Below are 24,751 nucleotides of genomic sequence, written 5' to 3'. Positions count from 1 at the left end.
TAACTTTGGAATAGATGTGTCTGTCAGGAGAGATGTAAAATACATTTATAAAGTGATTTTAAAAAATTAACTGTTCTGACCAAGACCAGCAATGACAACTCAGCTGTTTCACATTTGTGCTCCATCATATACAAACTGCAATAAATCAAAAACAAATATTTTTATTCATTCATTACTTTATCTTTACAAACATTGCACCAATTAGTGTTCATCCTTTGCCCGAAAGTTGCTTATTCCTAAAAAGGCAATATTTATTAATTTCTCTTTTTCTCTGTCACACACACAAACACACGCACACACAATATCTCTTACACACATATGCACAGTGTCAGCCACTTTCTCCTGTCTCCAGTACAGTACACAGACATTAAGTAGTTTACAGCATTGCAAGTTAAAAGTTCCTTGGGGTGCTCCTTTGCACTCAATCAGCTGACTCCGGAACCAATCATACAGTAAATTGGTCTTACATCCACCTGCTGTCAGAATCGGCTCCCAAGGATTCAGCCTCCACTTGGAATAAATTCATAGGATTCATTAATGACTTCCTCTTCTAGGAATCAAAAACTGGTTCAAAATCAATGACGCAGCGTTACCAATGTGTGTGAGGGATAGCCATCAGTGTCTGCCAGAACAGCTCGAAGAAAAACTCAAAAGTAGAGTAGGGAAAACAGCTCATCAGTGGTCCCATAAGATTGTCCCTCCGTTTTTTTTCTTTAGACAATCATGGAAAAAAAAAAGCTGTCCTCTGAGCTTTTCTTCAGTACATGCTCCTCTAGTAATAGTTGAAGGAAAAACTGAAAAGGCTTAAAACCACTCCAGGAAGTATCAGCAAAAAGAAGGAGCTGCATTTAAAAAGAAAAACAGCATTGCTTTAAATTTAAAAAAACCCTGGCCACGTTACTGACCATACAGTGATGCTGTCTGAGAGAAATGTAGTGTGTATTCACCTTACTCTACATTTTAGTACATTATTTTCCAACCCATGGGTACGCACCTTAAGGAAACAAACATCTGGTTTAGAACAATTATTATTATTACATTTGAAGAGGCTTACCTAAAAATAATCTGGCTCTACTTTCTCCCTCTTCCCTCTCTTTTTGACCCTTGTCAGTGAACTATTAAGGCTCCTGAGTGGCTGGCTAGCCTACCAGAATTGTGGGACTCTGTCCAATAGTTCTCAGTACGTCTCTGAATCTGAGTCATTCAGTTCGTCGTCTGCAGAGGACAGTGGGCATTCCGGCCTGCAGTAGGAGGCGTGGTCAGGCCGCAGAGGGGGTGGGGCATCAAAGGCCACGCCTTTGGAGATGTGGTTGGAAGTGGGGTGGTGGTTGATGACTGTTTGAGTGAGGGAAAGTGCGGGTAAAGCTGCTATGGTGACCATAGGGGAGGTGGGCATCATGGAGTTGAGGATGAGGGCCAGGCAGTCGGCTACATCACGGTTGGGGGCACAGGCCAAAGCTGGAGTGTAGCCTAGAGATAAGAAGAGTGAAGGAGGAAAAAAAGTTATGATTTCATTCTAAAACTACATGTGTAAATATAGACAGTGAGTGCTATGACATGAAAGTTGACCGTTCTCATCCACTGCTAACACACTGGCTCCTTTCCCCAGCAGCTCCTGAACCACCACCGTCAAACCCTTCCTGGCTGCTACATGCAGGGGCCTGCAGGGGGGTAGGGAGGAGATATACACTGTTAAAACAGATCCAGTGAGAACTTAGTGAGTTATCCCTCTGCACAGCTGAGCATCTGTCTGCACCCTGGTACGTACGTCTGGAGAGCAGCATTGGTGCAGTTGATAAGGTTCCTGTCGCTGACCTTCTCCAGAATCAGCAAGGCACTCGTCTCATGACCCTGAGAGAAACAGACAGTGATGGACAATGAAAAAGTACATTCATAGATTTCTTGCAAAATATGAAAGTACAGTTGTCCAATTGTAACTACTTGCAGATTATGTACATTGCTAAGGCAGCAAAAAAATTGAGTTGTTCATATTATGTTGTAAGTCCCTAATTTATGATTTCACTTGTATATTTCATGTATGAACCTGTGTTGTGGCTTTTTTATTCCAACATGTAGGACACATCTGGTTTTGAGGACATTTTGTGACATTTACAATAACACAAGAAAATCACAATTATTTAGTTGTGTAATTAACCTTTCCACCAGCCAGAAGATTTTTAATACTGAATAGGTCATTACTTTTCTTCTGTTTGGTCATAGATCCTCATATGTATCTGCTGACATGTGAATATCTATAAATCACCATGGCCAGTGCATAAAAAAACATTTCCTGTGTCTGTGAATGGTTGTTACCTTGCTGCAAGCCAGATGTAATGCTGTGTTCCTCTTTCTATCCTGGAATGCCATGTCTGCTTTAGCGCTGCTCACTAACACCTCTGTAACACACGAATGGAGACGGTTACATGTCAGAGGTTTGGAAAACAAAGGCCAACAGTTTATCTCTGTGTGAGTTAGTGTACTGACCCACTGCATTGGTCTGTCCGTTAAGAGCTGCCATCATCAGTGGCGTCCTGCGCATGTTTGTGTCGACTACGTTTGCCTGAGCTCCGTGGCTCAGAAGGAGGGAAACACACTCCACATGGTCAGAAAAAGCTGCAGCGTGAAGGGGGGTCCTGCATTAACACAAATACAGTAACATTATACCAACAGAGCTTGTGCTCACCCTGTTTATAGAAACATAATGTAATTTGCGTCTCTTACCTGCCCTTAGAGTCAGTGGTGTTGATGATAGTTGTGCCCAGGGAGTCAATTAACATCTCAGCCACTCCCTCGTTATCGTTCATACTGAAACACACAACACACACTCTCAAATACCCTCACACCAATGTCCATCTACATGAAAACATCATGGGTACAGACAAGGTCTTACACAGCACAGTGCAGTGGACTGAATGAGTTGCCCTTAATCTTCCTGAACACCTCCTGGTCTAACAACACCTCCACACACGCATCATATCCTGGAGAGACAGAGGAAGATGACAGAAAGATGTAAATACTACTTTGCTGTGGCCTCAGACAGAACACAGATGTTGGCAGGTCTCTCAAGTGTTCCCTGCTATGTCCCAGTACCGTTGTAGCAGGCCCAGTGCAGTGGTGTGTAGCCGTGGTTATCAGTGAGGTGTGTGTCAGTGTGTGAGGCGCTGGTGGCCTGTAGCAGGGCACCCAGGGCACCCACACGGCCGCAAGCTGATGCCAGGTGAAGAGGGGAGCGGCCCCGAATGTCCCTCACACACACACTGGCCCCCCGCTGGAGGAGCGCCTCCACACACTCCTCCTGGCCTGTCACTGCCTGTGTAAAAATTTAAATGTGGAAAATTATAAATAAATATATCATAATACAAATCTTTTTTTTTTTTTAAGTTGTAATGTTAGTGGGTGTTTGTGACTGTCTCACCCCTCGGTGTAGTGCAGTCCTCCCCCAGCGGTCCTGATTCTCTACACTGGCTCCTTGACTGAGCAGAGAGTACACACACTCTGTGTGTCCATTCAGCACTGCCAACATCAGAGGAGTCCTTTATACAGAGTGGAAATATGACATAAAACAGCTTTTTTATTCAGTGTTCAGGTGAAGTTAGTTAATGTGTTCTACTCAAACAAAACAGCAGCATACTAAACTCAGTGAAAGCCTCAAGCTTAAGCCATTTTGCCTATGCACACACATACACACTCACTGTCCGTTGGTGTCTTGTATGTCCACGTTTATGTGTTGGTCGTTGTTGCTCATGAGCAGGCGCAGGCACTCTGGGTGGCCATTCATAGCTATGGCAGAGAGACACAGTCATGCTGGGACTTATTCTCTAAAGCAACAACATGTTTTCCATTTTACAAGCCAAAAAATAAACCTCATTCATGTCATGTGAAGGTCAGATTTCCGCACTTGTCTACCTGCAGCGTGTATGGCTGTCTTTTTGTGTGTGTAGTCATGGGTCATTGGTGAGGCGCCGTGGTGCAGCAGCAGGGAGACACACTCCTGATGACCCCTGGAGCAGGCCAGGCTGAGGGGGGTCCGACCCTCTGGGCTGCGAACATCCACATCCAGCAGGGATGACAAGAGGGCCTCTAATGCTCCACAGTGTCCATGGTAAGCCTGGATGAATGAAGGACACACACGGCAACACACACTCACTTCATTTAACAGCAATGGGAATGTCCCTCATCAAAGATGGGGACAGTGAAATCCTTTGGTGTGAAAGAGACACACTGACAAATCCTTGAACTGACCGCCAGATGCAGTGGACTGACAGGGGCCTGGCTCTCTGAGTCACTCAGGATGTCTGTTCCTGATGTCTCCATTAACTGAAATAGAGAGATAGTTCACATGTTACTCACCTCAGATCCAGGTTTGCACATATGGCAAGTCACTGCCTCATTAGAGCGCCTCAGAAATTAAGCTATGGTCACACTGCTGCACGTGCTACAAATTTACTGAAAGGATGCAGCTACACAGGAGACAAATGTGTGTGTCACAAGGAATTTAAGGTTAAACAAGATTTTTCTGAAATGCATATAACCTTGACCTGCCAAAACAAGACAGAAGAGTTTTCACAGTAGCTCCATTTGCCCAACAGAGGGAGCTACTTATAAAGAATCAGTGTAAGAACTCATTGTGCAACAGTGGGTGAACAGATTTTCTTTCTTACCACATCAAGAGGTGTCTCACTTGCCATCTAGAAGAAAGAGAAAAAAGATTGTTTAGGATACTATGACAAGTATATTTGTAAGTAAGTACTTCTCCAAAGATTTCTTTGCAGTCTAATAATGAAAGTGATCAATTTTAATTTGCATTTTTCATGACCCTGTGTAGGACATGCAACATATTTTCACTCAGCGTGGTAGCTGTACACACCAATTCCAGGCAGAGTGTGCGTCCGTAGGCTGAGGCATAATGCACAGCGCTGTAACCCTGTTTGTCTCTCACTGCTGGATCAGCATCATTCCTCAACAGGTACTCCACACACCTGACAAAGACGAAACAGAAGAGAATTGTTTTGTTTTTAAACAAAAGCCTTCATCTGACACTGAGGACTCTTTGACGCTTGACTATAAATTGCATAAATTAAACACAGAGAAGAACTTACTTTCCATCAGTGTCAGCAGCAGCAGCATAGTGCAGGGGGCTGCAGCCTCTCTGGTCCAGCTCATTAATGCTTGCCCCGGAGCCCACCAAGGCAAACACACACTGGTAGTTACAGTTGGCTGATGCATAGTGTAATGGGGTCCTGGGATGGTCAGAGAACCAACGTTATTTATACCAGAACTTCACACTCTTAAAGATTCACCAATATCTTATTTATTTCCATCCCCAGCTGTCCCAGAATTAAACTACACACTTGGCTCACCTTCCAAAATTGTCTTTTCTGTTAAAGTCTGCTCCTATGTTTAACAGCAGGTTCAGACACTCCAGGTTCCTGGTTGAAGAGAAAGCTATAACAGTGAGGTTTTGTTCACATAGCAATCTATCATTATCAAGTAGGAGCTCTCTGTTTGTGAATGCTGTTAAATAAAACATATAAAGAGGACTACAAATGAAACAATATTAAGGCAGTAAGCAAGAACAATGACTCACCCTCCAGCTGCAGCAGCATGTAGACAGGTCCTTCCAAAGTCATCAGGGGTGTCTATGTCAAACCCTGCGCAAATATGCAATCAGCATCAATTTGGATGTCAACTGGGTGATCCCAATGGCAAGAACGGTGTCAGCATGAATGTACCTGAGGACAGCAGCTTCCTGCAGCAATCTGAGAAGCCGCTGAGAGCTGCCAGGTGGAGAGGGAACATCCCATGAATGCCTCTCCTGAAAAGATAAAAGGCATAGAAGACAAGTCATTACAGGACACGAAGGATAGGGTGTGAGAATGTAGCTGCATTTTTGATTACAGGAAGAAAACAAAAAGAGGTTGAACGAATGTTTAAACATCCCTAGTCATCAAATAGTTTCTTTTTTATCTGTGTGTCTTATTACCGAAGCTCAGATTGGATTCAGCGGGAAGATAGACAGATGGTTGAATGTGATTTGCTACTAACTTGGCGGCATTTGCTCCATGTTTGATGAGTGCTGTGATGATGAGCTCATGGCCATAGCGTGCAGCGATGTGAAGGGCAGTGTTTCTGCTTTTGTCCTCACAATCAATCTCAGCTCCTAGACACACATAAATTAAAGATTTACATTAAAACAACACAAGACAATCAGCAGACCGAAATGAATCCAGATAATTTTGCATATTGTGCAACATACAGTGTGTACTACGTTTGGAGACATGCAAACCAATGCGAATTCAAGCATGAAGCAGGCAGCACACTGTAGGGGCTCTCACCATTCTGAATGAGGGCCTGAGAGCAGGAGAACCTTCCATGGGTAGCTGCCATGTGGAGGGGAGACTTGCCATCCTTACTCTGGACAGATAGTGGGAGAGACCAGCACAGATAAAGAAGATGATTATGATTTTCTGAATAAGGCCTGTGCAGTATATCAGTGTTGCAGCAGAGTGTCAGTGTGGGCAGCTGACTCAACTGTGAGTCTAAAAAGCTTAGAATGAACAGCCCCTTGTGGACCACACAGACACAGACACACAGATACACACACACAGACACACAGACACACAGACAGACACACAGACACACAGACACACACACACACACACACACAAACATATTCCCTGAGCAGCTTGCAGCCTCGGGGAGCCACACACCCCCCCCTCCGTTTTCCATATGGCCTTACATCTTGAGGCTGTGGGGACCAAAAATCAGTTTCCATCACTGCTACCAAAGTGTTAACAACACTGTCATTTTAACTTTCTACAAGATACAGAGCGACATACACTCTGGTAAGAGTTGAGGACACAGGCTCTTTTTCATTATGTTAATATGTGTTCTTTTGATAATATATAAACTAACTTGAGCTATATAAATAAAAGCAAACACTGTTTCTCAGCTAAATGTCTGTTTATGTGAAAGATTATCTGCATATGGACACACCCGCATGTTGATGTAAGCTCCGTGGGCTAAGAGCAGTTCCTGGCACAGCGCCCCCTGGCGTGAGGAGGAGGCAAAGTGGAGAGCAGAAAACCCCCTCTCGTTCACCTGAAGCAAGGCACAAAATGGACACAATTAAAACACACACGGTGACCATGAAAGTAATATCTCGCACGGAGAGATGTTCACACACCTGGTTGACATTGGCCCCTGCCTCAATGAGCTCACTGACCACCACATCCTGTCCGTTGTAACAGGCCAAATGGAGTGGGGTGTTGCCATAGGCATTCACTTCGTTCACCTATGCAAAGAGAGAATCAGAAACATGGTGTAGGTTGCAGGGTTTTCTTCAATTTATTGACTAAAGAATATTGTATCATTATGTCATTATTTCATAATTTGAAATAGCTTGTATATTCACGGTTCAAGATTTTGCAAGGTTCAAGGGCCATAGCACATTATATACATATTAAGAACATTGCTAGTGCATGTGTACTGACATGGACCCCCAGGCTCAGCAGGTAATGCACTGTACTGCTCATGCCACTGGAGGCAGCTGCATGGAGCGGAGTGTAGGCCTTCTTGTCCTTACAGTCCACCTCAGCTCCACTGGCCACCAATAACTTTACCACCTCCAGGTGACCTGAAGCAGAGGAGAGAGAATGAGATGAGTCAGGGTCAACCCAGTTAAGACAGTCCAGTGCATTATGCCCTGTTCCAACTACGAACCCATATTACTGCAGTCTTACCCATGTAGGCTGCCCAGTGGATGGCTCTCCTGTCCTTCTTGTCAAATGCGTTAAGGTTGGCTCCTCTGGACAGCAGCAACTTCACCATCTGACACACAAAAGTGAATTAAATAGGTGCTGATGTATGTTTGTCTGTGTGTGTATAAAAGAAAAAGAAACCAACCTCTACATGTCCACTGAATGCAGCGTGGTGCAGGGCAGTGCGTCCCGCTCGGTCAGAGACGTTGACATTGCTTAGCAGTGGCACCAAAGCCTCGGCACAGCGCACAGCCTTGTTGCTAGCTGCTACATGGAGCGGTGTCTGCCAGTTCTTGTCCCTAGCGTTAACATCTGCACTGTGCTTCAGCAACACTGCCACTGCGTCCTGGATGGAGAGGAAGCCTGGGTCAGAGTGTGCAGACAGAGGGTCCATTTTCTAATATGCCTCAGTGCTCTGACAAAGTGCAGGCCAGTGTGTGCAGGTGGTTGTATGTGGGAGGTTATAAAAGTCTTTCGCATGAAAGCCCCCTAAGAATAGTAATGCAAGGGGCTGTGTTAGTGTCGGCACGTTGCCCAGAAGAGGTAAAGACATTATGAAGTCTTATCAAACACTAACACACTGGTTATGTCCATTTGCCCTTTTAAGGCCAGATTGTTTAAATCTGCAAAACTTATCACACCAGCAATAATTTTCTCCTGGTTAACTGTCAGACTCAGCGCATTTCCTTAATTGTGAGAAGAAGAGAGTTACAGGATTGCAGGAAAGTGACCAGAGTACATATTATTGTGTGTGTTTGTGTAATTGTTACCTCACTACAAGAGGCAACAGCTCGGTGAAGAGGAGTCAACCACTTGTTATCTTTGGCATTTACTCGGGCTCCTTGGATGAGAGAAGGAGCGTGTGTGTGAGAGAGAGAGAGGGAGAGAGAGTAGAGATGTCAAAGTCAACAGTGGCAGACATGTTGAAAACCTGAAAAATGTCTGATCACGGAAAGACACGCTGAAGGCCTGAGATACCTAAATGAGAGTGCGAAGAGTAAAAAAAATCTACCTAAAAGTTTTAAAAGCTTTTTACATGACTTGTGGAAAGCGGTCTTGTGAGCCAGTTGTGCCTGGAAGATAAAAATCTCCCATGATCCTCTTTGGCACAGCTTGGGGGTTAAAATAGTCCTGAAGCTGCACCTGTTGCTAGCACTTCACGTTATTGAGAAACACTGAACACACAAACACATACACACACGTACACACGCACCCCCCCACTCTACTCTTGTGTTACGACAGAGTCGGCCCCACCTCCTGACGTGCTCAGATGACTTTACAGTAAGCCAAGCCGGCACAGACCCTATCAGATGATTGATAAATCACAAGAAATGTCACCAGTGACCTAGAGAGCAGCAAGCAGACACACGGGCATGGAAACTACTGAGGGAATTACATGAGGATGAGAGAGATGAAGAGCGGGCAGTGGCTTTGAAGAGTTTAGGAAAAGCACAAAGTTGGATGGAAAGAGGATAAACTGATACAACACAAAGTAAAATGAGGGGTAACATGACACTGATGAAATTTAATAAATCTGCTTCGGCACTGAGGCTCAAAAAATAGATAATTATCTTGTTTACAATTTAGTTTCTTGTTTCAAGAATTTTTAGGGACACAGCAAACAGCATATTGAAATAAGGTAAATAATTAGCAAATCATAACTTTAGTTTCAAGCTCAAATAATTCAAAGTATTTCTTGAAACAAGCTGCTTTGCTTTGGCAACAAATGAAATTATTTTAAGATAATCTTACTCAAATTGATAAAAGAAGACTTTAAAAATTCAGGGTGAATGAATGAATGAATGAATTGTAAACAAAAAACATGAATAAATGTTTGAATGCACAGAAGAATTAATAAAAAATAAACAAGTTTAGTAGAGGTAATGTGGAGGCACAGGTGAAACACACGGGCAAATAAATGTATGCATGAGTAGGCTTTCAAGTAGAACTGATACTAGAAGTGCATGGATATTAGGTGGAAATGAAATGGAATGGATGGCTGAACAGATTGGTAGACTGAAGCTACCTGAGAGGATGAGCAGCTCAATGATCTCAGCATCTCCCAGGTAGGCTGCGGCATGCAGAGGCGTCCGCTTCTCATTGTCCTGACAGGAGATCCCAAACCAAAGAAAACATTTAATTAAACAAGGCCATCATTTTTCTTGTTTTTATAATCATGGGCCTTGAAACAAATGCTCACACACAAACACACATCATGAATGAGTGAAAGCATATATCACATGCCCCAAACAAAATCCACAGACCTCACACTATTGCAGACCACAAGAAACATGAGATTAAAATGACAAGGGAAAGAATGTCCGTCATCTGTTCAGTTCTATTCTTCACTGTGCTCCATCACTCCACTCCACCTCTCTCTCCTCCAGTGCAGTAGAGAGCAATCAGCAGAGTGGGGCTATAAACAAATGTCATGTGAGTGCAATAGGCCTGGGCCAGTGTTGCTGACTCCAGGAAGACTCAGTATGATGACCCCAGCACAATATACCCAGAGAAAGACAGAAGCACAGAGACAAAACAAAGAACAGAAAACAATGGGATGTAAACTGAGGACATACACTGTATATTCAGAAAGACTAGGAAGAGAAAGAGAAAGTGATGGGAGGAAAAAAGGAGAGAGATAACATGTAAAGACTGTGTCCCAAACAATTGTATCCTGCCCTGGTTGACAGTATATAAAATGGGGAAGGTAAGAAGCTGCCAGAAGGCACTCTCAGTCAGTCAACTGATCGATAGCTACCCAGATCAATTGTAGCCTGCTGGCTGACTGCTGCTCTCATTGGTGTTGTTTATATGTCCCGATGTGTGGGGGGAAATAACATGAAGAATGTGACATACCTGAACATTGACATCCTCTTTCTTGAATATGAGGGAGCGAACTTCATCTGGGTCCACATTGAAGATAGCTCTTAACAGAGACGGCTATAGAGACGGAAAAAAAGACAGTAAATGCTTAATCACACTACTACATCCTTAATTTGCAAGGCAGTAATTTTCTATGCAGACAACTGTGTTATCAGTGAGAGTTATGATAGTTGCAAATGGAAGAGTCTCACACACAGACACTATAATCCCAAGCTGGTAGAGAGCCATAGGTCACCAAAGGCTGTATATCACACATTTGTTTATGACAGTAGCAGCTGCGGCATACAGCATATAAACACGCACATGTATGCACACACCGGTGCGTAAATGTTTGTCATGTGTCTGTGAGGGGTTGAAGCTCTCCTGCCACATGGTGCGAGGACACTTGATAAGAATGAAAAACAGCAATGTAAAAGACAAGTTGAATATGGAAAAAAGATGGCAGGTTATCTATGAATACCAAAGCATTTCCTCTTCTCCACTACTATTAGGACAATTTAAGTTATCCAAGGTATGCATGTTTTTGAGAAGAGATGTCAAATTTCCCTGGAAGGAAGAAGCTGCAAATGCATGAGAGATTAAAAAAAAAATACCCTGGACACTCCTCTTTTACCATCTTTAGTTTCATATACATCTGTGTAGGTTCATGTAAACAGCTGGCATGAGCGCATGGTGCCAGCTGATACTGAGTGGGATTTGTAAACAGTGTTGCACAGCAGTCAGCATAAACCTTCAAGAGGTATTGCTGTGCAACAGAAGAGCATGAGCCCATTCAAATTAAAGGTTAAGAGAAGTAACATTATATTAACCTCTCAATTCAGATCTGGATACTGGGTTCAAAATACAGTTTTCAATTATCTTTATATAATTACTAACTTAGCAACAGTGATTTTTTCTGTTTATAATACCACTACTCTCTCTCTACTACTACTCTACTACTCTACTACCTGATAATTGTAGCAATATGTTCAATGCTGTTTTAATTTAAGGATTTCAACTGGGGAATAATATAGATCATGTACAATTAACTGTGAGCAGTGCTCTACTTTGTGCTGCATCATTATTGAAAATGCACTGACAAACTAAAACACTGACACGATGATGCAGATTTAGCAGAGACCCCAATTACCATTCCCTATTTTGCAATATACCAAGTAAGTCCACTGAAATATTGTCTGTCTCACTGACAAGCGTTTTTCACATATTCACCCTTAATCCCAGCAAGGGCTGCCAAGGTAAAGTGAGAATGAAGTTATGCCATTAAGTACTATATAAACACTATGATGTGAACCTGCTAGTTACCCTCAGCCTCTCTGTGCTCCTCATCCCTCTCTCATTTCGTCCCAACTAAAAATAAGTGGGGCTCTCAGGCATGTCGGCATTTGTCTCATTCCCATTACACTGATAAACACTGACAATATGTCAAAGACCGGAGACGGTAGACATGGACTAAGAGCACAAACCCTGTCATTAGAGCCAGCACATCTTCTCTGGCTTTCCCCCTTCTCAGTGTGCACTTCAAAGAGCAGCTTTCATAGAATGAAAAGAGTTATTACCATTTTTCAATGGTAGGCTTACCCTTTATCAAGCCAACACTGGAGACTACAAAGGCCTAGGCTTTGCTGATAATCTATACAAACCAGCATCTCATATAGCAGAGCTATATTGGTGATTATATTGATGCTATATTTAGCAGTAGGGGACATGTGTTGGCACTGCATTGTATTTTTATGCAATGGGACATGTAACTATGTATTTCATCATAGGTTTAAACTTCAGAACAGGTATGAGTAGTGCAGTGGCCTCTGTGAATGCTATTATTCACATAGAAACTATATATAAACCTGAGACATGGCAAACATATGCTGAAACAAAATTCAATAAACATTAGAGAGCCCATCTCACCTTGTCCTCCTGAGCAGCAGCCTTTCGAGAGGCATGATGGGATCTGCGGTCTGGGGATGATTTGGGCCGAGGAGGTGGGGGTGAAGAAGAGGACTCATCCTCCTCCACCTCCTCCAGCACCACAATACACACACGGCTAGCTCTCTCTGACCGCATCAGGAACAAACACTCACACAAACCAACACAATCACTCACACACTCTCTCTCTCACACACTCACACAAATACACAGTGTTCCTTCTTACATATGTGCACAATTCAGGAGTACAGGGGTCAGCAATAAATCCCATAAACAGGGTGATTTCCTCGTAAACAAACGCTGCACATCTTCATGTAAAATCCAATGTGAAATCCAGCTCTGTCCTCTATCTGTCAGTGTCGCTTTGTTGCATGTCTCCTCTCCTCCTCTCTCCTCTCTTTAACCCACACTAGCACTCTCTGTGAGCAGCAGTAGCGGAGACAGCAGGGAATTCCTCTGCGTAATGGTGGTGGTAAGCGGCATGCGGCAGAATGAGCTTGGGCTGCCTAGCAGCAGCACACAGGAAGCTACATATCCTCACTGCTGTGCTGCAGCCAGGAACACACACATACACACACGTCAGATACAAATACACACACACAGACCCTGTGATTAGCGTGGACGGGGGCTGTAGCACCCGATGTATGTGTGGGTATGCATCGGTCGTTTCAGGCAGACTGCTGAAGCCAGCTCTTTCAAAAGGAGAGGGAGAGGAGGGGGAAGGGAGGGAGAGAGAGAGTGCGTGTGTGTGTGTGTGGGTATGCATCGGTCGTTTCAGGCAGACTGCTGAAGCCAGCTCTTTCAAAAGGAGAGGGAGAGGAGGGGGAAGGGAGGGAGAGAGAGAGTGCGTGTGTGTGTGTGAGAGAGAGAGAGAGCGAGACAGAGAGAGAGAGAAGGGGGAGTGTAATTGTAGGCAGGTACCTAGAGCACTACAACACACAAAGAAAACTGGAGATGAATGGAGCAAAGGACAAAGAAGGGGCAGAGGACAGCAGTGAGTGTCAACTGGTTAGAGAAAGTTGGCCAAGATACATAATCATCCAAAAATACAGTATTTAAAGAAACAGAAATAGAGAGGGGAAAGTTCAATACAAAAATTACAAAAACACAAAAAGGAAATACCAGACCAAAGGACAGTTAGGGCTTTACTTTGATTCCTAATTGTTATCAAGACCCTTGCTGGATAGTGCCAGTCCACAAGTCCCCATAGTACATGGGTAAAAAGTGCTGTCACTGTTTTTAAGTGTAACAAGAACAAACATGGAAGTGATATGGTGGTTTTACAGTAGAGAATGAGATGCAGTACTACTAATTATTGAAAATCCTGCTATCTCCACAAACCAATGCCATGTTGTACGTTGACAGATTCAACACTTTCAGAATGTCTGCATATTTATGACGGTATCATGATTTTCTGATCCTTGTTTTATGGATTCAGTGCTAATCCTCTTAATAAAGCTTTGCTGTTTGGTACTGTGCATTAAATTGATGATGTGAAAAAGTTAAGGCATTGAAAGTCTCCTTTTATTCTATTAAATGACCAAGCTTAAGATTATCTAAAAAACTGTAACCCACATAGCATGGTACAAACGAAACCACATGCACTATAATGTTGTGCTGTTTTTAGAATTTGCTTAATAGGATTTTAGAGGTCTGCATCTTCATAAAGTTGGTGCTAAAATAGAAGTGGCCTTCCCTCTAAATGTGAGAGAATAAAACAAAATGGATACCAGATCAGTGTGCATGTGTTCTAATATCCCCTTTAGTGTATCGGTGGCATAGCTTCAAAAGTCCTCATCTCCTCATTATAAAACTGGAACAAACTGGCTTTGCCAGGGAATGTGAGGGTAGCTAACAAGACCAGTCTGTACGTGAATGTCTGTGTGTGTGTGCCTCCGTCTCCTTCATATTCAACACAGATCCTAAAAAGAGCAATCTTGCCAAGCCGCACAACCCCATTAACTCAGAGGGAGGGACGAATGGAGTGAGGGAGGACGAATGAGAGAGACAGATTCATTTGGACGGAGCCTTTCTGCAGGCCTAAATTTTGAGTCTAATGGACTTACCATTCATAAACTTAATATGAAACACAGCTACAATCTTTCCAGTCCTACAGCAATCGAGTTGAGATTACAGATTTGCATCAAAAGGCACAAATAAAGAATGATGTTTGGGAAGCAAAGTATATAACCAAACAACCAATGTTTTGTCTGTCCCACTTGCTAGCACTGGGGGTATACTCAGCAGCGGAGCCCGAAGATGTTTACAGAGCAAATTTTGTTGCCATTTGCATCAGAAATGAGTCTTTCTGTGAACTGTTTGGGTATTTATGTGTATTTTTGTATTTAATCATGACACAAAAGCAAAGCCAAGCTAAGAAACATGTGCAGTATGAAAAACCTTTACATACAGTACAGTGTGAGCAACAGCAAACAAGGATGAGCATAATAAGAACGACAGTCTGACAACAAAGATAAAAAATCAAATCTGTAATGTGTTGAACATGTTTTCATGAGGCGGGCAGACATCACATGCCTGCTCCATTAATGGTGAGCTGGTGCTGGCATAGTAATGGGACCCTAACAAAAACACACAGAAGGCGAACCCAATCTCACCACAACAACAAGAGGATGCAGGCACAATATTATCACAAATACCCACAAACAAAATCACAGCTCAACCTACTAGCTACACTTCATGACAGAGACCCAACGTGACTGCACATGTGAGTGAAAGTATGCAGGCTAGCACTGACCTCTGCTTTGACCCAGCGACAGGATGCACTGTGTGTAATGTAATCCCAGACCAGAAACACAAAGGCCAGCACATGTGGGTGTGCGTGTGTGGTGGGACACATACTCACACAGAGAGCGGCGGTGAAGATGCTCACATCAAGAGATTTCAAAGCTTTAAAAGATCATGACATGGTGATCTGTAGTAAAGCTTCTCTCTCATGACATTACGTGTATGGTATGCACACTCTGACCACCACAACATACTATCCATTAAATGCTCTGTCTGGCAAACAGAGGATGAGTCACTGACATTACATCAATTTGAAGTTATATAAGTAAAATACATTATGATATAAAACGCCTAACTGCAGCTTCACCTTCATGTTGACTCTTTTGTGGAAGCTACTACAACTACACTGTAGTCTATTTATTTAGCTATTGTATGACATTTTTTCTCACCTTTAATTGACATTTTGAATCAAGTTAAGTAATGTCTAATCACGAAGTGTTGCTTTGGCAGTATGGATCCTAACAGTGGCCTGGCCCATTGAGTCTGTCTACTCATAAAACCACAGTCATTATGATTCATTTCATGGATAAAGAAGACAGTAAAAATGGGGACCTATAGCAATTGCTCTGTATGTATACTGTATACATTTCACTTTTGCACAAACTCAAACAAGATGTTATATGGTGCTTAGAGACTCTTTGGATACCAAAGAGTCTCACAAACACAAAAATACAACTCTCATGTATGCTTCTGTTTTCATAGTGTGTGTTCTCTTAAATGCCTTTTTCCAATTCTCTCCTCAGGCAGGACCATAGTGTTTAGGCTATATCCTCCTAAGCAACATGGCGCCCTCTAGAGGTCAAACAGAAGCCATTGCCAAAAACGACACACACACTCCTGTCTCCAGTGCTGCCCTCTCAGTGTGACTATTTTTGTCCTTTTGTCCATTTCTCTGTCAGCAAGCACTATAGAGAACAATGGAGAATAGAGAGGGGATCTAATCACACACACTCTTCCGCCTGTTGCATGTCTGTTGACTGGCCAGAAGACTGGTCAGTCCGGGACAGGACACAGAACTGCACAATCATTGACCCACTTTGAAGATTTACTGAACTCCACCGTTACAAAATAGTATCTTATTATAAACAATTAGGCCAATTCTGAACCGACACAAATTCAGATTTCTAAACACACGCCAACCATAATTACTTAATTTTTTTCATTTAATTGTGAACGTATTATTCTATTAAATTACTGATAATCTGCTAATGTATAAAATGTAATAAATAATGCCAAACGACCATCACAAGTTATTCAACCCCAACACTGTCAAATATGTCACACAACACACAAACTCACTTCAGTGTGACTAGCTATGGTGAAAAAAGGGTCTTTAGCTAACAAAATAACTCGTGTGACAACAACAATGATAAAATCCTCTACTTCGTTAGAGATGAATGTGTCGGATGCCCACGACAGTGCCTTGGATATAACTGCCTTCAGTTCCCCGCAGAGTTCACAAGAGCTGATTTTAGCCTGTGGAGTGTCTGGTTCATGAACTCAGCTGGAGACGTCGGAGCCAGCACCACCTGCTATTTTAGTCTGACAGCCTTTCTTATCTCCAGCAACAGGTGACCGTCCACAGCTGCCCTGGAGAGACTTTGCAGGGGGCTGAAATAGACAGCTGACAAAACAGGCTGCCATGGTAGAAAATCATCGGCCTGCAGTCAGTTAATTCATAAATATGCAACGCAATTCAAGACAATACGTTTCACTAACTTTACGTTAATAACCTTACAATGGAGTGGCATCATACTTGTCTAACGTTAGCAGAGCAAGGGAGTTAGCCACCCTGTTACCCTCGTAGCTATCCAGCTGTGTTCACTAGTCCATCACCATCATAAACAGAAACAAACACCAACAGTCAAAAAACACCGAAGAAAACCATTAAACAGCCGTGTTACCACAAATATGACATGAAAGTGGCCGTTTTAACGGAACTACGTTAAGGTAGGGCAACAGGTGACGTGACGCTAGCACGGTTGTTAGGTTAACTGGTTTTCTGTTTACTGGTTACCGCTAGCTAGTTAGCTAACATGTCAGATGTCAATTGACTAACAGTAAGAACGATAGAAAGCCTAAGCAACATTAGCCTAGCCATAAGACCTTAGTTTTTTAAATATTCATTTAGTTACGAGACTGGTTTAAGTCACCAAACAAACTTGGCGGTTTTATGTTAGTAAAGTTAAACTGTCACTAAAATGAACAGTCAATGTGACATGGTGTTGACTAGTTACATGTATACACTCGAGCAAACTAGCGTGAATCCTTTTTACGAATTCCTTTTAACTTGATGTTAAATGTTAGCTAGCTAGATCGATAGATACAGTTACCTGGTCTTGTATCTTCAACACAGCCATGTTCCCGGTGTAAAACCAAAAGGAGAGTAACTCGCCCGGGAGTTACTGTAAATTAACCGGGGGTGGGAGGGGGGCAGACTCTCCGGAGCGGAGTCAAACGGCGTTGCTTCCCCTTCTTCCTTCCTTCCTGCCATGAACGAACTCACACATCATGGGATAGAAATGACAAAACGGTGAAGTTTGGGAAAAAAGCACACAACAATCAACAACTGCACTCAGCGTAATCCCTAGCTAACACCGACAGCTCACACGCTCTGACGCGCTGAAGGGACAGTCCATTCCATAGCAATAATGATAAGCCCTTTAGTTCCCAAAATTTTCATTGACATTTAACTTATAGACCTGTAATGCTTTTTAATTGACTTAAGATGAGTCCGTCCGCCCGTCATTTCATCATAATTTTATTTCCCCATGACACACAGCGAGATTGTTTTTAAAAGAATTCCACAGACTTAACTTAAAAATATCTCACTGGACACACATTTCAACACCATATATTCATAACAGTTATCTTAAATTTTGTGCCATTTGTGCTGTTTCCTGTAAATATTCATTTTATTACTTTTATGGAAAAGTGAAATACAAAAGAGGAACGTTCCCAGTGCGACAGATACATTTTCTGCTTTTATAAAACAATGACAAAGGTTTGTCATACAGGTCCAGAAAGTTTCAAATACTGAGTATACACTGGGATCTGATAATTACATAGTAAGGAGGCAACATCCTTTCAAAACTGAATATTTAGTTCATTTACTATAGATACAAAATGAACACATTGAACTTTATTAGGTCCTGGGACTTATATTTACTGCATTGACATCGACAAATTGGAAAAATAAATGTGGTGCTGTTTTATCCACCTAAAACCCTTTCTGATGACTTATAAATTATAATAGTAATTAATAAATAATTAAATAATAATTAATTAAAAAAAACAGGGAAAAATCTGACAAGTGTTTTTTATTTGAAAACTACAAAACAGTATGATATGAATACAATGATATACAATAAATTATAAATATTAACACAGTGCCCTGCACTGTGGTTGAGTCACAACACTGGACTGGCATCTCCCACTGAGTAAATATTAGTGTAGTGCATCAGATTCCAGTAATCAGAGCAGGTTTTGATGCATTTATGACATCTGTAGGACTTTGCCCATCTGTGGTTTTTAAGCTGATGACATAACATGTAGGCCTTTTGGTCTGTGAAATCTCCTATGCCGTTTCAGACGGGAATTATTTGAAAATTGTTTTCCACATATTCCACATTTGTTTCCCTTGGTGTGGCTTTGTAGGTGGTGGATTAAACTCTTTGTAGACTCTAAACATTTTCCACTAATTCCACAAATACAGATTTTGTCCACTGTGTGTTTGTGCATGTGTCCTTAGTGAGTAGATCTCATGGAAAGTCTTCCCACATGCTTTACAACAATGAAGACCCATGGGACTCTGAATGGCAGATAACTGTGTTGATGGCTTTAGAGTTAAACTAATGGGGTGTAAAGATCGTTTCACATGCTTTTTCTTCTTTGCATTGAGAACCTTTGAATGTGAACAAGGTGTATGATTCCTCTTCAACTCTTCTGTCTTGCTGCCACTTCCATACTCAGCAACAGCACCGCCTCCAGTGGTGTGCTGATAGTCCCAAATTGGATGCCATATTTCACCAATCCCATTATCAGTTTCCAGAGGTCGAGTTGAAGAATCAGAAAGACGATGTCCCTTGCTGCTTTCCACACCGTTGATTTCAGCGATATCTTGGATGGAACTGTCCACACAGACAACACTGAAGACTTTTGGGCATGATCATCCACAAGACTTTGTTCTCCCACTTGACTGTTACCTTGCACCAGCTCGCCTTTAATCTGTAGCTGCTCTGAATGCTGAAACTCCAGATGACTCAATAAGGATCAAGGTAAAAAATATTCAGTTGTTTGCATCACAAGCTTTTACATAGGTCGCACTAACTAATTGCAGTCAAGGTGAAGTTCAGTTTACCAGGCTCTTCCGCAAGATCTTGTCTCCCCATTTCCTCATCCTGTTCTACTTTGAATTGAAACAGCAGCGAGGTCTGTTGGTGCTCCTGATGCAGACAAGTCTACTGTAGGATCCCACCTATCCTGTTTGTATCTCTCATGTATTATCTACAGTGTTGTGATTTAACTACCCAACACATCCACCAATGTAAACGACCTCAGTAATAAGCATAACATCACAACTTCTCTAAAAGTGTACTACAGCCAGATTTACTTTTTCTTTAAAGCTAACACACCGCTTCCAGCACTTCAACTGTCTGAGCTACTTGGCTAACGTTAAAAAAAGAAAACAGAAATATAATAACATTAGGCATTTAACTGTATCTTTAGTGTTGTCAGGAAATATGTTATAACGTAACCACTTTACACCAGTGTGTGAGAACAGTTTGGACCATGTTTAGAACTAACGGTTTCAGAGGCAAAAAAAAAGAAAAGGTGACGGTCTTTAGCAGTGTTATTGCTAGCAGGAGGAGGACAAGGACTATCTAAAGTGGACAAAGATAAATTTTAGGATCCAGGGATAAAAACATTTCTTGAAGTTCTAGAAACTCAGTTTCTGTCGCTGTGAAGTGGCACAGTTATCAGGCGCTTCGTTCGGGTGCACGGACCTTCAATCTGTGATAACTTGGATTTGAGGATAATGTCCAGCAAAGAGCGATGGAGGTCTTTTTCTTCCTTCAAACGGGAAGCCTGCTCCTCGTGGTCCGATATTGTCTTTTAAATAGCACCTAATATTTCAGAGGTAAGAGCGTGCAACCGCTCGGAGACGAATACTTTGAATTCTTCGATTTGACCCATTTTCCCACTATTATTACACTGACTCCACCTTCACCCGGAACGATTTACATGGGGAACCATTGGAATGAGTCGGTCGGAATGATAAAGGAAATTTCCGTTTGTTGTTTTCAAAGTAAAAGCCCTGTGATGCGTTTCTTTTTTTTCAGTAAAGAGCACAAGTAAGGTTAAGACCATATGATACATTAGAGCAGATGAAAAACATTTCCCTCATATTTTTTTATTTAAAAATGTAATTTTGTGCTTTACAAAAAAAGATCTTGAAATATTCTAAGATTGGCAGTAAATTCACAATTGGCTGTATCAAAAAGTAAAAATAAAAAAATCATCAGATTAAGCATCTTTAACATATTTAGTACACCACTGGAATGCTGGATTTAATCTGACAATGTGGATATTGGATGGAAATATTGTGGATGTTGTTACAGGAAATGTTATGTCATTATTTGGGAGAGCCAAACTTACAGTACCATTCACCCAAAGCAGAATAGACATACGTATATATAGTACCATTTATCCAAAACAGAGGAACGATCTTATGAGCATATTACTGATCAGTTAAACCTTCTGAGAGTAATTCAAAATCTGTCCAGTTTATCCTATACCATTAAGTCCTATTAATTTTCTTTACTGAGTTTACAAAGCATTTTTTAGAATTTATCTGCAACTTGTACCAAAATAATGTACCAAAATGATGACAAAACTGTCATAGTGTACTTTAATAAAATGTCCTTAGTCTGTTTTGGCATCTTCCTGTGTGCCTGAGGCGACCTGAGAGTAGAATCTTCTGCATGACAAGGAGGAGGGCTCGCAGTTATATCCATACTGGCAGCAGTGTTTACCATCTGAACAACACTGGCCCTGAAATCAGTACAAATCTTGGTGTTAGAACAAAATACTGACAAGGTAATTACGCGTTATGTACATTTCATAAGACAGACATATAAATCTGTCAGTTGCGTCAGTTTGAGATCTTTATAGTTTTTTGGACTGACACCACGCTATAAAGATCACACAATAAAAGATGCTGATGATTTGATGTTTCTGTGCTTTAAACACTCTGTATTCCCATTTCCCTGAACACTTTCACCAAACTATTGAACTTCAAATCGCTTGCCATTGTTTTATTGTTGTCTTTGATATTTGATAACCTATCTCTCGCCAAATCGAAAATTATTTAACAGTTGCACAAATGCACAATCCATACCAGCGGGTAGGGGCAGCAGTTCCACTGGCCTGTGGGTCCCTTGCAGCAAGTTGTTCCTCCTGAGCAGTAAAACTTTGAATCACAGCGAATGACTCCAGCCTTGGGGGCACTGCCACTGGCCTCTGTGAGAGCTGTCATAGGTCTCTGTAAATAAAATACAAACTGACTATTATATTCTATTATCTAAACATTTAATCATAAATATTTATGATTAGTACCAAAAAAGTTATACCTGCATTGACAGATTTCTTTGGCCACTAAGGGGCAGCAGTAACAAGCTATAAACACAACACTGAAATATCATCTCTTGTGTTCATATGGTTAACTTGTTAGCAAACAGGCAATAACAGGAGTAAGAGTAGCAGTCATTTCGTGTGTTTCTGGCCTGTTTCTGTTTTGTACTCCACTCCACTCCTGAGGGATATGTCTGTTTCATTAGTTATATAAAAACATTTCAATGTTATTTATTATGAGTTAAACCCTCAAAAATTAAACTAATTCTGATTGGTGCATAGGTGTGTGTGTGTGTGTGTGTGTGTGTGTGTGTGTGTGTGTGTGTGTGTGTGTGTGTGTGTGTGTGTGTGTGTCTTTTTCCAACTGAGACCCCTGCGCAAAAAATCAAAGACAAAACTCAAAGTGAAGAAACATCTCATGTGAAATAACCACAAGTGTCCAGAATATGTCAGAAAATTGTGTGTTCATGCAGGACGCCAGTGTATGAAGTGTGATATTGTCCTACCTCCTGAAAGCTGGCTTTGTCTTCGGAAGGTGAAATGAGAGAGGCAGGGACTGATGACGGAGCTTGTTTGGGGGTGAAAGGATATCTCAGGCTTTCCCTCACACAGTGCGTATAAGTGAGGTCACAGTCGTAGCCGTATGGACAACAGTGATAGCCATCCAGGCAGCACTGGCCCTACAAGCCACACAATTTATGCAGAAATCAATAAAAAAAATTAGCACCAATACTCCTCAAAGCAATGTCTGTTTTGAAATTTAAATACTTTGACAACAATTCAAAAATTGTTTTGCAAGCTTTGACTTAATGTCATGTCTGTATTTCATTACAGTCCTTTGTCTTACTACAGAAGAGTATGTAGGTCAACTCACAGGAGAGTATCCACAACAGAACCAGGCGCCTTTTGGGTGTCTGCAGCAGGTAGTGCCACTGGGACAAGTGTAATAGTTGTCACAGTGGACAACTGAAACCTTTTTTTGGTCTGGGACATGATTGCTCTTGATCTCCATGAGGGGAGATACAGGTATAACAGGAGGGTTTGATTCTTCTGCAGCCTCCTTCTTCGCCATGGGTGTGTTCATCCACGGCTGGTTTTCTTTCTCACACATCTGGGTGACCATGTTACAACGAAACCCTGAAGGGCAGCAGTGGGCCAGGTCAGAGCAGCACACAGCCTGGACACACACATGAACACAGACAGGCAGGGAATTAGTAAGAATTACTGGAAACAGTTTTCGAGACCAAAATGTCAGTCTTATCAACTACATATCACGTTACATTACGCGTGGATTTATCGGTCTTACTTTTGGATATGGACAGCAGCTATATCCATACTTAGTCATACAGCAGGTGGAGTCATCAGAGCAGACATGCCCGTCAGGGCAGATGATAGAGGAGGACGCAAAGTCCCACGCAAACACCCCCATTAACAGCCACAGAGTGATCCTCAGCATCTGCAGAAGACAGTAATAATATGAAGTTTATTTGATTCAGATAAATGTGATGCATTACGCGCGTGGAACCCATCATGTTCACTTGTTGTTGTTGTTGTTGTAACTGTTTCATTTAAGCCTGTCCTAAAAGCTTCCTGTGCTGTGGAACAGCCTCAATGAACAGTAATAAGCAGCATTATTAAAAGACTTGTACTACAAAAGAACTTACAGACACAGATTCATTGTTTATTGCTCACCTTCAGTCAGTGGAGTGATTCAGCAGCTTGCGTTCATGCGTCTCACACTTCCTCTGAGCTGAACAAGACGCACATAAAGTTTATTTTTTTATTTCAGTTAAATATGATGCATTATGTGCAATTCCAGACAAATGTCTCCTTGAAAACTGCAGATTCTTTTCAGTTCTTAAATCAGATTTTGTGACTTCAGTGTAAATTGTTACACATCATTTTGATCATTTGTTGTTGTAACTTTCAGTTTCATTTAAGCCTGAACTGTAAGCTTCCTGTTACAGTCTCACTGAACAGTAATAAGCATTATTCTGGTGGCTCCCTTTACTACAAAAGAACTTGATGCAGATCCATTGATTTTTATCGCTTACCTTCAGCTGGTGAAGTGATTCATAAGCTTCCTGTCATGTGTCTCACCCTTCCCCTGAACTGAACAACAGACACACCACTCTTTATATGGCAGGTTAGACCCTCCCACTGGATGAAATCTGGAAGCTAAATTTGCACATATCACACCCCTGTGTCCTGTGACTATCAGATTAAGACCTTTTTTTTTCTTTACGACTATTTTTAAAGGAGGGTTTGAGTAATCATTGTATCAGGCTGCAAAACAAACAAAAAGAAAACACAGACACACACAAACAGACACACACAGGCAGACACACACACACACGTCAAAGATTAAACATGAAGGTGTTTACAAGCGCACATTAACCTTTGGTATCATTATACTGCTTCAATCACAAGACCTGCCTGTAAAGCCTCATTCAAAAACATTCATGCTGCATGGAGTGGAATTTTATTTTGAAAGCAATATGTAGGCTGATGTTTTTCCAAAATTAATTTTAAAATGAATTAAAAATGACAAAAGGCAAGTTTAAGACATTGACTTTGTTTGTAGTTGCATTGTAACAGTGGCAGTATGTAGCTATGTGCATTAATTATAGTACTGTACGAGTTACTTCCTTTGAGTTTTCCATTTTCTGCTACTCTCTACTCTTGAACTATATAGGTTATAACTTATCATTCACATACAAATTATTTGCTTAGTTTATAATATTGCT

The 24,751-nt window shown here is 41.7% G+C and overlaps 2 protein-coding genes across 4 annotated transcripts; both read right to left on the bottom strand.

Annotated features, from left to right (window-relative positions):
• Positions 1 to 145: 145 nt before the first annotated feature.
• Positions 146 to 17,804, bottom strand: LOC111223067 (serine/threonine-protein phosphatase 6 regulatory ankyrin repeat subunit A-like). 3 transcript variants are annotated; one of them, XM_022747078.1, is made up of 29 exons: positions 17,705 to 17,804; positions 10,617 to 10,700; positions 9,787 to 9,865; positions 8,531 to 8,601; positions 7,906 to 8,106; positions 7,743 to 7,830; positions 7,494 to 7,636; positions 7,187 to 7,294; positions 6,997 to 7,101; positions 6,336 to 6,414; positions 6,046 to 6,160; positions 5,733 to 5,815; positions 5,588 to 5,651; positions 5,361 to 5,429; positions 5,100 to 5,240; positions 4,868 to 4,979; positions 4,662 to 4,688; positions 4,243 to 4,317; positions 3,907 to 4,108; positions 3,693 to 3,780; positions 3,416 to 3,533; positions 3,091 to 3,310; positions 2,891 to 2,978; positions 2,722 to 2,805; positions 2,485 to 2,633; positions 2,314 to 2,396; positions 1,769 to 1,851; positions 1,570 to 1,661; positions 146 to 1,470 (listed from the first exon to the last, which is right to left on the bottom strand). In XM_022747078.1, exons 1-29 carry the CDS (start codon positions 17,729 to 17,731, stop codon positions 1,178 to 1,180), a joined length of 3,171 nt encoding a protein of 1,056 aa, XP_022602799.1. In that variant the 5' UTR covers positions 17,732 to 17,804; the 3' UTR covers positions 146 to 1,177. The 3 variants fall into 3 exon arrangements, with proteins under 3 accessions (XP_022602799.1, XP_022602798.1, XP_022602801.1); XM_022747077.1 differs by lacking the exon at positions 17,705 to 17,804 and adding an exon at positions 12,549 to 13,000; XM_022747080.1 differs by lacking the exons at positions 9,787 to 9,865; positions 17,705 to 17,804 and having other exon boundaries at positions 10,617 to 10,626.
• A 2,964-nt stretch (positions 17,805 to 20,768) lies between these two features.
• Positions 20,769 to 24,122, bottom strand: LOC111223042 (granulins-like). Its single transcript, XM_022747009.1, has 7 exons — positions 24,059 to 24,122; positions 23,697 to 23,754; positions 23,311 to 23,460; positions 22,879 to 23,181; positions 22,511 to 22,684; positions 21,772 to 21,915; positions 20,769 to 21,425 (listed from the first exon to the last, which is right to left on the bottom strand). Exons 3-7 carry the CDS (start codon positions 23,458 to 23,460, stop codon positions 21,297 to 21,299), a joined length of 900 nt encoding a protein of 299 aa, XP_022602730.1. The 5' UTR covers positions 23,697 to 23,754; positions 24,059 to 24,122; the 3' UTR covers positions 20,769 to 21,296.
• Positions 24,123 to 24,751: the final 629 nt, after the last annotated feature.

Source organism: Seriola dumerili, unplaced genomic scaffold, assembly GCF_002260705.1.
Source record: "Seriola dumerili isolate Sdu_G_001 unplaced genomic scaffold, Sdu_1.0 BDQW01000110.1, whole genome shotgun sequence".
Lineage (NCBI taxonomy): Eukaryota > Metazoa > Chordata > Actinopteri > Carangiformes > Carangidae > Seriola > Seriola dumerili.
The sequence above is the reverse complement of the archived record's forward strand: the minus strand, read 5'-3'. Positions and strand labels throughout refer to the sequence as shown.